A 14,699-nucleotide genomic window follows, 5' to 3' on the forward strand; every position below is an offset into this window, starting at 1 on the left:
TAGCTTTTTGCTAGTGAGATCCCTTTTCTTGATTTATTTCCTTAATGCAAATAGAAGTTTCCATTTTTTTGAAGGACTAAATTAAGAGAAGTTTCTCTACTTAATGGTCAAACTTCTTGGACCCAGTCAGACCACTGCTTCTCTCCTTTTTCTTGGTGACCATACTCCCTCTTTTATACAATTAGCTCACATCCAATTATATCTTTCCATTTTCTATTTAGAACATTAAGCAGCAGGCTCCCTATGTTATTGCAAGCTACTAAACATATTAACTTGAAATAGCTATTTTTCAGGTTTTATATTTTGCTTTTATGTTATAATTCATATAAATCTATTAATAATGGAGTGGCTCAAACTTTTATAGTGACAAAGAAACTTTGTCAAGTAGCTAAAATTACCTGATGAACTGTTGAAGCATCCCCTGGTACATTACAGCTCTCAGTTCTTCCTGTCAACAAATAGCCATAAACTCCAAAGCAAAAGAAGTCCTAGAATTTGGCCCTATGTATATGAGGCAAGATAAAAGAAATAAGCTGGTACCTGGCTGACTCAACAACAGTCTGATTAAAAAGGATCAATGACCATAGGCATGGAAACTTTTATCATCAGTGTATGTAATTTTCAAATAGTTGCTAAATTTGGTAATATATTTGTCTCTTCTAATTTATTTTCTTTCCATCTTTAAATTCTCTAATGGCATGTAAAGTTGTATTTTAGTTCTATAGAGATGATCTAAAAACTGAGATAAGTTACAATTTACTTTAGCCTATTTTGTCCATGAATGCCCTGACCCTTACAACTTTTGTCTCAAATGCAATACACTTCTGAACTGCAACATTTGAAAATTTTATTTATTTGTGTATTTATTTATTTACTCTAACAGGGATGTGCTTGTAACTTGAGCCTCTACAGTCCTAAAGGCCATAGGTTTCACAAGGGCATTGATAATGGTGTTAGACGACTTAATCAACTTGTTATATACATAAATCCCCTAGCCCGATTTTAGAATTGTCTACTCTTTCTCCCCAGAGGAGTGATCCAATATATAGCCCTTACCATTCCTTAGTATTTATGTTTCAATCTATTGGTCACCTTTTTTATATGTAAAAATAACAGTTTGATTATTTCCATAGTTGTTTCCCCTATTGCACAATTTTCATGCACAGATACCAACCACTGATTGTTATTAATTAATAATTGGAATTATAGCTAATCTCTGTGTAGAGCCTACCCTTGCATGGTAGACTGTCCCAGACAGCAACACAAAAAGCTGCCAGACATCCCTGCCATAAGTTATTCCTTCCCACCAGAGGAAATAGTTCATTTTCTAGCTCCAATTCCAGTGAAGTAAATTGAGAAATCTAGTGTTGGACAGTATAGCAAAGTTACTTTAAAGCCAAAGTAAATTGAGAAATCTAGTGTTGGACAGTATAGCAAAGTTACTTTAAAGCCAAACTGCCTGGTTCGTATCCTGGCTATACTGCCAATAAACTAACAAGCTGCTTGACTTCATTGCCTCAGTTTTCTACTGATCATAAGAGTAGTATTTGCTCATTTGTTCTTATGGTGGTGGTTGTGAGATTTAAATGGATTGTTCATGAAGTGTCCAGAATGGTGCTGGACATAGAATATGTTATTATTTACAGCAGTTTATTATCAGAAGTAACAAATAGAGATATGGGGGGGGTATTGCCCTCTAACATAACTAGGGAGCTGGCTCCTCTTTGACTGCAAGTGTTGGGCATCTCAGATACCACTTCTCGTAACCCAAACTATACTCTTTCTCTTGAGCTTGTATGACCTAAGGCCACAATGTATTCTGTGCTAAAGGAGGAGGTATTTTGTTTCTCCCCTTTAGTGTTTTGATTTGTTCAAATTGTTACAATTCTCTAACACATTCTTTTTTTCATACAATCCTCCCCTTTCCTAAAAGTTAATCATGAATTCAGTGGACCGGAATCTGAGAAACATACCACATTACACTTCAAATGGCCATTATCTTGATTACTGAGGATCTGTGATAGATCAAATATGTCTGATCTTTATCTTAGACTATTTCTTAGAAATCTTTGTTTCATCATACAAATATATCTGCAAGCCCACCTATCAGCGCTTTCAACATGCCTGGAATTATCAGTATTCCAAAGATGAACACAAGAAGTGTAGGGGTGTTTTATTTCCAGTATCAATTTGATTGGTGTTTAACATATGATTATCTTACAAAGAATAATTTAAGGTCTTAAGTGAGTGTTTAATTTACATTTGCTGACTTTTTTATTTTAGGAGAGAGAGAAAGCTGCAAGAATTATTCAATCAGCTGTAATCAATTTTCTAGCAAAACAAAGATTGAGAAAAAGAGTTAATGCAGCACTCGTCGTTCAGAAATATTGGCGAAGAGTCTTAGCACAGAGAAAATTATTAATGTTAAAAAAGGAAAAGCTGGAAAAAGTTCAAAATAAAGCAGCATCACTTATTCAGGTATAGTTTCCTGGACTAATTTTTGAATTTAAAAAATTTTAATGACATTTTTAAGTAAGAAGGCAAAATGTGATGAAGTTTTCAATGATTATATTTTAGGATTCTTTGTCTAATACTTAATTTAACAAATATTTACCACCTGAAAAGCTCGTCATGGTGTTCAGCAGAAGGCTGAAATATAATTGAAATGCATTTGCTCTGAAAAAGCAAACATTCTAATTCTGTACCTGTTGCTGTCTTCTTTGTTGCATCTTCCACGCTGTGGGACATGCTGGCCTACTGAACCATTCTACTTTGTAGATCCACATAACCAACCAGGTTCTTTTTTATCTTTGCTTTGAGTCCTGGGAACTTCTCTTTGGGACAACTGTACACATTTTTCTCTCTACTCCACTTAGTTGGCATGTAATGGAAATAGTACTTATAATTAGTCTGTAGAATACCTATATTATTTTTCTTTTTAGGAAAAAATATATAATATTGACTTAATATAGTCTTTACATCTATGTAAATTAGTTTTTTTATATTAAATTATATTTTAATAACATGAGAGATGTGCATTATTTAAATTTACTATTTGTAAATGCCATTGAAGCTTCACCCCATCAGTGTATCTGATTTATGAATTTGAAAGTTTTTGTGTCTGGCTACCATTATTGATAAGTGAGGGGTTCTCTGACTTAAATAATTGTCTTTTTAAACCTTTTTTTAACATGTAAAATATTACACATAGAAAATTACCCAAAATAAAAATATAGAGCCTAATGATTTTTCACAAAATAAATACCAATGTAAAACCACCTGGGCCAAGAAATAGAATATTGCCAGTGTAGCAAAAGGCATTTTTCAATTAACTCTCCCATCCCAGCTCAAGCTAACCATTATGCTAATCATGCCATTTTCCTAAGTGTTTTCTTTAAACACAATAATTTAGTTTCGCTTACTTTTTGAATTGTTACAGGTGAGTTCAAACCGTATAAATTCTTTGATTTGATATTATTACATTTTTTGAGATTTATCAGCGTTGAGCATAGCCTTGGTTTAATTTTTTTATTTCATATTCTGCACTATACTTAATCTGTTCTATTTTTGATGAACATTTGGCTTTCCAGTTTTGAGCTATTATGATTAAAGGTATTATGAACATGTCTTTTGGTGTGAAATGTATTCATTCTCTTCAATTTTACTAGGAGTACAATTGTTCTTAAGGCATATAGGCATACCTCGTTTTATTGCTCTTTGTATTATTGTGCTTTGCAGCTATTGAGTGTTTTATGAACTGAAGGTTTGTGGCAACCCTGTGTTAAGCAAGTCTGCAACACTTTTTCCAACAGGATATGCTCACTTTGTGTTTGTGTCATATTTTGGTAATTTTCACAATATTTCAAACTTTTTCATTAGTACTACATCTATTATGGTAATGTGAGATTAATGATCTTTGATAGGAAGTGTGAGTGGTCTAGATAGAAGATGAAACCAGCCATAACATTCCCATAAGCCAAAGCCTAATCCAGAGAAGGCCCAAACTCTATTCAGTTCTACAAAGGCTGACAGAAGTAAGGAAGCTGCAAAAATTTTGAAGCTAGCAGAGAATGGTTCATGAGATTTAAGGAAATAAGCTGTTCCCATAACATAAAAGTGCAAGATAAAGCAGCAAGTGCTGATGTAGAAGCTGCAGCAAGTTATACAGAAGATCTTGCTAAGATCATTAATAAAAGTGGCTACACTAAACAAAAGTTTTCAATCTAGACGAAACAGACTTCTATTAAAAGAAGATGCCATCTAGGACTTTTGCATCTAGAAAGGGGAAATCAATTTCTAGCTTCAAAGATTCAAAGGAGAGTTTTACTCTCTTATTAGGGGCTAATGCAACTGGTGACTTTAAGTTGAAGCCAATGCTTATTTATCCTTCTGAAAATCCTAGGACCCTTAAGAATTATGCTAAATATACTCTGACTGTACACCATAAATGGAACAACAAAGTCTGGATAACAGCACATTTGTTTATAGCAGGGTTCACTGAATAGTCTAAGTCCGTTGTTGAGACCTACTACACAGAAAAGAAGATTGCTTTTAAAATATTACTGTTAATTGACAGTGCACCTGGTCATGGACATGGACAAGGAGAGGAATGTTGTTTTCATGCCTGCTAACACAACATCCATTCTGTAGTCCATGGATAAAAATTAATTTGAGTTTTAAGTTGTATTATTTAAGAAACACATTTTTGTAAGGCTATGGCTGCAATATATAGTGATTCCTTTGATGGATCTGGGTAAAGTAAGTTGAAAACCTTCTGGAAAGGATTCATCATTTTAGGTGCCATCAAAAACATTCGTGATTCATAGGAGGAGGTCAAAATATCAACATTAACAGGAGTTTGGAACAAGTTGATTCCAACCAACTTTTATGGATGACTTTGATAGGTTAAAGATTTCATTGGAGGAAGTAACTGCAGATGTGGTAGAAATATCAAGAGAACTAGAATTAGAAGTGGTGCCTGAAGGTGTGCTGAATTGCAGCAATCTCATGATATAAGTTGAACAGATGAGGAGTTGCTTCTTACAGATAAGCAAACAAAGTAGTTTCTTGAAATGGGATCTACTCCTGGTAGCCACGTGTGGTAGCTCATTCCTATAATCTCAACAACTTGGGAGGCTGAGGTGGGAGGATGGCTTGAGGCTAGGAGTTCGAGATCAGCCTGGGCAACAAAGTGAGACCCCATTTAAAAATAAAAATAAGCTGGGCATGATGGCTCATGCCTGTAATCCCAAGCGCTTTGGGAGACTGAGGCAGGCAGATCACATGAGATCAGGAGTTCGAGACCAGCCTGGCCAATGTGGAGAAACCCCATCTCCACTAAAAATATAGAAATTAGCCAGGCATGGGGGTGCATGCCTGTAATTCCAGCTGCTTGGGAGGCTGAGGCAGGAGAATCCCTTGAACCTGGGAGGTGGAGGTTGCAGTGAGCCGAGATCACGTCATTGCACTTCAGCCCAGGTGACAGAGCGAGACTCCGTCTCAAAAATAAAAAAAATAAATAAAATAACTAGCCAAGGGTGGTGGCACACATCCATAGTCCCAGCTACTCAGGAAGCTGAGGTGGGAGGATCCCTTGAGCCTGGAAATTAAAGGCAGCAGTGAGCCATTATTGCACCACTGCACTCCAGCCTGGGTGACACAGTGAGACCCTAACTGTTTAAAAAAAAAAAATCTACTTTTTGTAAAATTTAAAACAGTATGTAAATTTAGTTGACAAAGCAGCAGCAGGCTTTGAGAGGATTGACCCCAATTTTAAAAGAATCTCTACTTTGGGTAAAATGCTAATAAGTGGCATTGTATGCTATGGAGCAATCTTTTCTGAATAAGGAGTCAATCAATGCAGTAAACTTCATTGTTGTCTTATTTTTTAAAAAATTACCAAAGCTACCTACAATAACTACCATTCTGATCAGTCAGCAGCCACCAACATTAAGGTAAGACCCTCCACTAGCAAAAAGATTACAATTTGCTGAAGGCTCACATGGTTCTTAGCATTTTTTAGCAATTTAGTATTTTTAAATTTAGGTATGTACATTGTAGTTTTTTAGACATAATGCTTTTGCACACTTAATGTATTGCAGTATAGTGTAAAGATGACTTCGGTATGTATTGGGAAACCAAAAAAATTGTGTGACTCACTTTATTGTAATATTTGCTTTATTGTGATGGTCTGGAACTGAACCTGCAATATCTTCGAGATATGCCTGTATATAGTTCAACTTTAGTAGACACTGTCCAAGAGTTTTTTAAAGTACTTGTAAAGATTTAAAACCCACCAGGTGTTCATGACCATTCACATGACTCCATGTCTACATTAACATTTGGAAATTGTCTTTTTAATTTTAGCCATTCTGGTGATTGTGTAGTAGTATTCAGAGTAGTTTTAATTTGATTTTTCTTCATTAATGATGTTGAACAACTTTTCCATTTTGGAAATCTTTTGTGAAGTATTATTTTGAGCATCTTTTAAAACTGTTGCCTTCTTGTGGATTTATAAAAGAGCTTTATACTATGATTGTTATTAGGCCTCTATTTGGTATGTGTGTTGTATCTTCTCCCAAGCTATAACTTACTGTTTTATATCTTACTAATGAAATTTCTTGTTTTTCTTTTATTGTTAGTATTTTTTGTGTATTATATAAGGAGTGTTTCTTTATCTTCTTTATCTTAAGGCCTTGTAGATGTATGCCTATGTTATACTCTACAAGCATTAATGTTTTGTCTTCCTCATTTTGATCTCACCTAAAATTAATTTTTAGATGATTTGTTTTAGAGGACATTTAAAAAATGTATGGATATGCAGTTGTTTCAGCATGTTTTACTGAAATGACCATCCTTGCCCTGTTGCCATGCTACCTTCAGTATACGTTATATATTCTTTTTTTGTTTCTTCTACTTCTATTTTAGATTCTGGGGATATGTGAGCAGATATGTTACATGGGTAAATTGCATGTCATTAAGCCTTAGTGTACAAATGATCCTGTCACCCAGGTATTGAGCATAGTACCTGATAATCTTCCTACCCACACTTCCCTCTGACTTGCGCTCATCAAGCAGTCCCAGTGTCTGTTGTTCCCATCTTTGTGTCCATATGTATTCAGTGTTTAGCTCCCACTTATAAGTGAGAATATGTGATATTTGGTTTTCTGTTCCTGTGTTACTTCACTTAGGCTAATGGCCTCCAGCTACATGCACATTACTGCAAAGGACATAATTTTTTTTATGGCTGCATAGTATTCCATGGTGCTTATGTGCTACATTTCCTTTTTTTGAAAATTACCTTTTATTTTAGGCTTAGGGGTACATGTGCAGGTTTGTTATATAAACCCCCAAAATTTGAGTCAGGTCTCAGTTGATTTAGAAAGTTTATTTTGCCAAAGTTGAGGATGTGCACCCATTACACTACATCAGGAAGTCCTGACATGTGCCCAAGGCAGTCGGGGCACAGCTTGGTTTTATACATTTTAGGGAGACATGAGACATCAATCAATATAAGTAAGAAGTACATTGGTTTAGTCTGGAAAGTCAGGATAACTTGAAACAAAGGCAGGAAGACCCAAAGCAGGGAGGGGGCTTCCAGGTCAGATAGGTGAGAGACAAACAGTTGCATTCTTTCAAATTTCTGATTAGCCTTTCCAAAGGAGGCATCAGATATGCATTTACCTCAGTGAGCACAGGGATAGCTGAATAGAATGGGAGACAGGTTTGCCCTAAACAGTTTCCAGCTTGAGTTTTTCTTTAAGCTTAGTGATTTGGGGGGCCCAATATATTTTTCTGTCACAGTTATATAGGTAGACTTGTGTCATGGGGGTTTGTTGTACAGATTATTTTGTCACCCAAGGATTAAGCCTAGTACCCATTAGTTATTTTTCCTGATCCTTTCCCTCCTCCCACCCTTCACCCTCCAATAGGCCCCAGTGTGTGTTGTTTCCCTCTGTGTGTCCATGTTTTCTCATCATTTAGCTCCCACTTGTAAGTAAGAACATGCAGTATTTGGTTTTCTGTTCCCGTGTTAGTTTGCTAAGGATAATGGCCTCCAGCTCCATCCATGTCCCTGCAAAGGACATGATTTCATTCTTTCTTGTGGCTGCATAGTATTCCATGGTATATATGTACCGCATTTTCTTTATCCAGTCTGTCATTGATGGACATTTAGGTTGATTCCATGTCTTTGCTATTGTGAATATTGCTGCAGTGAACATCATGCATGCTTCTTTATGATTGAACAATTTATATTCCTTTGGATAAATACCCATTAATGGGATTGATGGGTTGAATGGTATTTCTGCTTTTAGGTCTTTGAGGAATCACCACACTGTCTTCCACAATGGTTGAGCTAATTTATACTCCCACCAACAGTGTATAAGCATTCCTTTTTCTCTACAACTTCACCAGCATCTGACTTTTTTGACTTTTTAGTAATAGCCATTGTGATTGATGTGAGATAGTATCTTATTGTGGTTTTGATTTGCATTTCTCTAATGATCAGTGATGTTGACCTTTTTCCATATGATTGTTGGCTGCATGTATGTCTCCAGTGTGTGTGTACCACATTTTCTTTATCCAGTCCACTGTTGATGGACGTCTTGGTTGATTCCATGTCTTTGCTATTGTGAATTAGTTCTGCGATGAACATATGAATCCATGTGTCTTTTTGATAGAATGATTTATTTTCTTTGGGTATATACCCCATAGTGGGTTTGCTGGATCAAATGGAAGTTCTGTTTTAAGTTCTTTGAGAAATCTCCAAATTGATTTTCACAGTAGCTGAACTAATGTACATTTCCACCAGGAGTATATAAGTGTTCTCTTTTCTCTGTAACCTTGCCAGCATCTGTTTTTTGACTTTTTAAAAACAGCCATCTTGATGGGTGAGATGGTATCTCACTGTGGTTCTGATTTGCATTTTTCTGATGTTTAGTGATGATGGGCATTTTTTCATAGATTTGTTGGCCGCATGTGTGTCTTCCTTTGAGAGGTGTGTATGTCCTTTGCCCATTTTTTAGTGGGGTTATTTGCTTTTTGTTTTTTGAATTAAGTTCCTTATAGATACTGGATATTAGACCTTTATTAGATACATTGTTCGCAAATATTTTCTCCCATTCTGTAGGTTGTCTGTTTATTCTGTTGATAGTTTATTTTGCTGTGCAGAATCTCTTTAGTTTAATTAGGTCCCATTTGTCAATTATGGTTTTTGTTGCAATTGCTTTTGGGGACTTTGTTATAAATTCTTTCCCAAGGCTGATATCCGGAGTGGTATTTCCTAGGTTTTCTTCTAGGGTTTTTATTGGTTTGGGTCTTACATTTAAGTCTTTAATCCATCTTGCGTTAATTTTTTGTATGTGGTGAAAGGAAAGGGTCCAATTTTAATCTTCCGCACTGACTGTTTATTGAATAGCATATCCTTTCCCCATTGTTTGTTATTGTCAACTATGTCAAAGATCAGGTGGTTTTAGGTATGTGGCTTTATTTCTGGGTTCTCTACCCTGTTCTATTTGTGTAGTAGACATCAACTATTCTTATATGTGTTATTCTGTTTCTAGTATTTCTTTCTATTCAATTGGTCCATTTGTCTATCTTTGAGCCTCGCACTATAGCAGTAGGTGAAATCTGGATATCTAGTAGGTAAATCCTCCTTCTTTGTTAGTGATTTGCACATAATTTCTCCCAATCTGCAGATTGTCTTTTTATTCTTGTAACAGGGCTTTTTGTTCAGCAGAAGTATTTCATTTTGTTGGAATCCAGTAATCACTTTTCTTCTTTTATGGATTATGCTTCTAGCGTCATATCAAAGTACTCTAAAAGTTTTATAATTTTTCATTCTAAATTTTGACCTATGATGTATTTTGTGTTAGTTCTCCTCTAAGGTAAGGGTTAGGTCAATGTTCGCTTTTTTTATATATACATGTCCAATTATTCCAACACTATTTGCTGTAAAAAAACTATTCTTTCCACATTGAAATGTCTTTGCACCTTTGTCATAAATTAGTTGGTCATATGTGTGTTGATCTTCTGGACTGTATTCTGTTTCATTTATACATGTGTCTATACCTTCATCAATACCACAGTTTCTTGATTACTGCAGCTTTATAGTAAGCCTTAATGGATATTGTGATTCTTCCAATTTTATTCTTTTTTCAAAATGAGTTGGAATTTTCTAGTTGCTTTGTCTTCCCATTTAAGTTTTAGGTTAGTTTTTCTATGTCCTCAAAAAATACTGTCAAATTTTGATTGAAATTTCATCACATTTACAGATATTTTGAGGTGCACTGACAACTTTACTATGTTGATTATTCTGATTCATAAAGGTGATATATATCTCCATTTATTTAGATATTTGAGTTGTTCATCATCAGCTTTTTGTTAGATTCATACCTCAGTATCTTATTTTATTTTGGAGCTATTATAAATAGTATTGCTTTTTAATTTCAGTTTCCATTTGTTTCTTTTTTATAAACATTCATCCTTATATGTTAACCCTTTAACATATAAAAGGGTTAAATATTAATCCTGTTAAAAAAAACTCACTTATTTCTATGAAGTTTTTAAGTTTGTTTTTGTTTTAGATTCTTTGAGATTTTCTACATAGACAGTCATGTTGTCTGCCTTTCTTTCCAATCTAAATATTCTTTCTATTTTTTATTTCCCCCACTTATTTTGTTGGCTGAGAATTCCAGTATGATGCTAAATAGGAGTGGTAAGATTCAATAGCTTTCCCTTGTTCACGCATTAAGTATTATATAAGCTGTAGTTTTCTTGTAGATGCCCTTTATCAGATTGAAGGAGTCTCTGTTTCTTAGCTTACTGAGAGTTTTATCACATAGATTTGGGTTTCATGAAATACTTTTTCTGCTTCAATGGATATATTAACATTTATTGGGTTTCTAATCTTACAGTAAACTTACATTCCAAGGATAAAATTCAAATATTAGTTATGTATTTTTTATATGCATTGATATTTTGTTAATTCCACTTGCTAGTATTTTATTGAAGAGTTTTGCATCTGTGTAATGAGTTGGGAAGTTTCAGCATTCTTTTATGTTTTCTGGAAGAGATTGTTGACATTTGGTATTATTTTGTCTTTAATTATTTTATAGAACTCATCGGTGATACTATCTTAGAGTGGAAATTTTATTTTATTTTTTTCCTCTTTTTTTACTTGACATAATTGTGCATATTCATAAAGCACATACTGATGTTTTGATACATATACTGTATAGCGATCACATTAGGACAATTAGCATATTCATCATCTCAAACATTCTTCTCTGGACTTTTTTTTTTTTTTTTTTTTTTTTTTTCTGGAGACAGGGTCTTGCTCTGTCGCCCAGGCTAGAGTGCAGTGGTGCAAACACAGCTCACTGCAGCGTCAATCTCCTAGGCTCAAGCCATCATCCCACCTCAGCCTCCCAAGTAGCTGAGACTACAGGCATGTACCACCACGCTCAACTAATTTTTATATTTTTTGTGGAGATAGGGTCTCATTAAATTGCCCAGGCTGCTCTCGAACTCCTGGGCTCTAGTGATCCTCCTGCCTTGGCCTCCTAAAGTGCTAGGAATACAGGTGTGAGCTACTACACCTTGCCAGATTCTGTTTTTAAAATTTGTATAGGACTATTTATCTTTGATGAGTTTTGGCAGTTTCTAATTTTCAAAGAATTGGTCCATTTCATCCAAGTTGTTGAATTTACCATATGTATATACAAAGTATATTTTTAATATCCTTTTGATGCCTGGGTAGTCTGTAGTGATATTCCCTTTTTCATTCCTGATATTGATAATTTGTATCTTCTCTTTTCTTCTTTGTCAGTCTTGCTAGAGTTTTAACTCTCTTAATCTTTTCAGTGGACAACCCTTTGACTTCATTGGTCTCTGCTCAGTCTTTATTATTTCTTGTTTTGATTAATTTTGCTTTTCTTTCTATAGTTTCTTTAAGTATAATCTTGAGTAACTGATTTGAGTTCTTCCACTTTTAATGTAACCCATTAATGGTATAAATTTTCTTCTAAGTACAGGTTTAGCCACATACTACAAATTTTGATATGGTATTTTTTTTTTCATTCAGTTCAAATAGTTTTTAATTTCTCTTGAGGCTTTTTCTATGATTTAAAGTTTCAGAATATGCTATTTACTTTCTAAATGTTTGGAGATTTTCCTATTATTTTTCTGTTAGTGACTTTTTCTTCAATTCCATTATGACCAGAGCACATACTGTGATTTCAGTTCTTTCCTATTTGATAACGTTTAGTTTATGATCCACAATATGGTCTATCATGGTCAGAGGTTGGCATATCTGCAGGCCAAATTTGGCCTACTGTGTGTTTTTATAAATAGAGTTTTTTAGAATATGGTCACAACTATTTGTTTATGTATTATTTGGGAGCTGCTTTTTACTACAATAGCATAATTGACTTGTTGCAACAGAATTGGCCCACAAAGCTGAGATATTTGCCATCTTGGCTGTCATCTCCATTCTGCTATTGTGCCATACCAGTGAATTTTTATTTTGGTTAGTGTGTTTTTCAGTTCTACTATTCTCACTTGGTTCTTACTCATATCTTTGATGTCTTTACTGAGACTTTTTATCTTTCCATTAGTTTCAACTTGTAGCATTTTTACTTTATCTGCTCTAAAGTCGTTGTCAGTTAATTCCAATTCCAGTATCTTTGTCATCTCATCATTGGTGTCTATTGATTGTCTTTTCCTGTGAGAGTTGAAATTGTTCTGTTATGTTGTATGTCAAATAATTTTTAATTGCATTCTGGAAATTTAATGTTATGTTATCAGACTCTATGTTTTGTTTAAATCCTATGGAGAATGTTGATATTTTAGTTTTAGCAGCTACTTCACTTGATTGGGTTCAGGCCACCTGTTCTCATCAGCCTTCCGTGGGCGTAGCTTCAGTGACAGTTCCTTTTTGAAAGCCTTTACAAATGTGAGCGATATGTGTATCATATCAGTTTCATTATATAACACCCAGTAGCCAGTCTGGGATCTAGATTGTGATCTGTATCTTATTCAGTTCTTAAAGTCTATAGCCTACTGTGGTCTAGATTCACATTGTGCACAGCTTGGTGGTGAACCTAGAAATTCATAAACAACATTATCAGATTGCTTCCCTGAGCTCCCCAGTCTCTGCCATCTCCCTGGTACCCTCTAGTTCCTCAGGGCTGCCTTGTTTCATCATCTGACCAGAAAACTGAAGATTGAGTTACACTACTCTACTGCATTCTTTCCATGACTGTGCCCATATCTCAAGCAGAGAAACTCTTTTGTATGAGGAAAAACAAAGTATGGCACAGGTTATAGTTACTGGGAGAGATGAAGGATTGGCTGTTAATGCAGTCAACCTGCTACAGATATCTGTGGTAGAGTAGAAAGAACACTTGATTTTGGTGTAATAATCTAGATCCTAAGATCAATTATTTTTATTTGCTGTGGGACTTTGCAAAAAGTTTTGTAACATTAGTGTTCCTTTCTTTAAGTGAAGAAAGAATGCCAACTAAATGTATTTTTGTGAGAATTAAGTGAGAAAATTGTATGTAATGTGTTCCTTAGTAAAAGCTATTTATTTTTAAGAACTGTATGACAATGGCGAAAAAATTGCTATTGTAATAAGCAAAACTGTTAGGAGAGGAGATGATCTTATCTTCCATGTTATATATCAACATTGATTAACATTTCAGTAATGGAGTACTAATAGTAATTTAGAAAAAGTGATTATTAAAGTATAAAACAATCTGTACACACTGATTCTTCAATTTCTTAGTTTGAGGATTTTACATAGAAATATCTGTTGGGGGTGGGTGCTCAAAAGAAAAATAATATCTGAATTTCTGAGTACTATTACTGCTTTACTTTGCCCTAATTTAAAGCAACTTAATACTTTATGTAGAGTTTATTGTTTTCAAAATACTTTTGTACAAATAAGTTTGACTGTTGTTGGATAAATATTTTAATAACTTGTGCATCTCTTCTTGGTAAGAGAAATACAATCATTTCCTGTCAGGTTGAAGAGTACAAACAAAACCTCAGGTAACGTTTAGTAGAGGAAGAAGGCAATAAAACTTACAGGAAAAGGGTCAGGAAAAGGGATGTGAATATTCTCCTTAAGCTTCCTCACCCATGGATAGGTATGTTTAGGCCAGTCATAGCTGCAAGCAAACTCGATACTGCTATAGGAGAGCAAGGTACCCAGTCCCTATATTACCCTACTTATATGCAAGAAAAAGTAAGATGTAGTAGAGAACAACCTCTCCATGCCACCCCCAATCTTAGCAATGTTTGGAGTGTTTGTACAAAGGAATGGTCTTATTGCTAAAACATCTAGAACTTGACTACCATTAGCCTGGGACCATTTTAGATACCAGCAACTGGAATGAGCTTGAGAGTTTGTAGCTCTTTTTGTTGAGCCAACATACTGTTGGATTAGCCATTGTAACCATGGCTTTTCAAAAGACAAAAGTTTTGTCATTTCTCAAGTCTTTCTAGAATTCTACTTTTAAGCCATGTATTTATAGTTCTTAAATTTGGGAAAAGGAAGTAATTTTATTCTTAATGAAAATAATGACTCTGAGAGTGATCTGGTTCATTTATTCCTAAACTCCTATATTTATATTATCAGGCCTGTAATGTGATAATGCAGGATCCTTCACATAAACAGTTTCTAGTCATTATAA

General features: G+C 34.7%; 1 protein-coding gene across 5 annotated transcripts in view; it reads left to right on the forward strand.

Moving 5' to 3' along the window:
- ASPM (assembly factor for spindle microtubules) overlaps positions 1–14,699 on the forward strand; it is a 61,728-nt gene that overhangs the window by 25,632 nt on the left and 21,397 nt on the right. For all 5 annotated transcript variants that reach the window (XM_024254121.3, XM_024254125.3, XM_024254136.3 and 2 more), the window contains one exon: positions 2,284–2,478. In XM_024254121.3, coding sequence (XP_024109889.2) covers positions 2,284–2,478 — 195 coding nt within the window. The remainder of the gene's footprint in view (positions 1–2,283; positions 2,479–14,699) is intronic.

This window comes from Pongo abelii, chromosome 1, assembly GCF_028885655.2.
Source record: "Pongo abelii isolate AG06213 chromosome 1, NHGRI_mPonAbe1-v2.0_pri, whole genome shotgun sequence".
In the NCBI taxonomy this organism is placed as follows: domain Eukaryota; kingdom Metazoa; phylum Chordata; class Mammalia; order Primates; family Hominidae; genus Pongo; species Pongo abelii.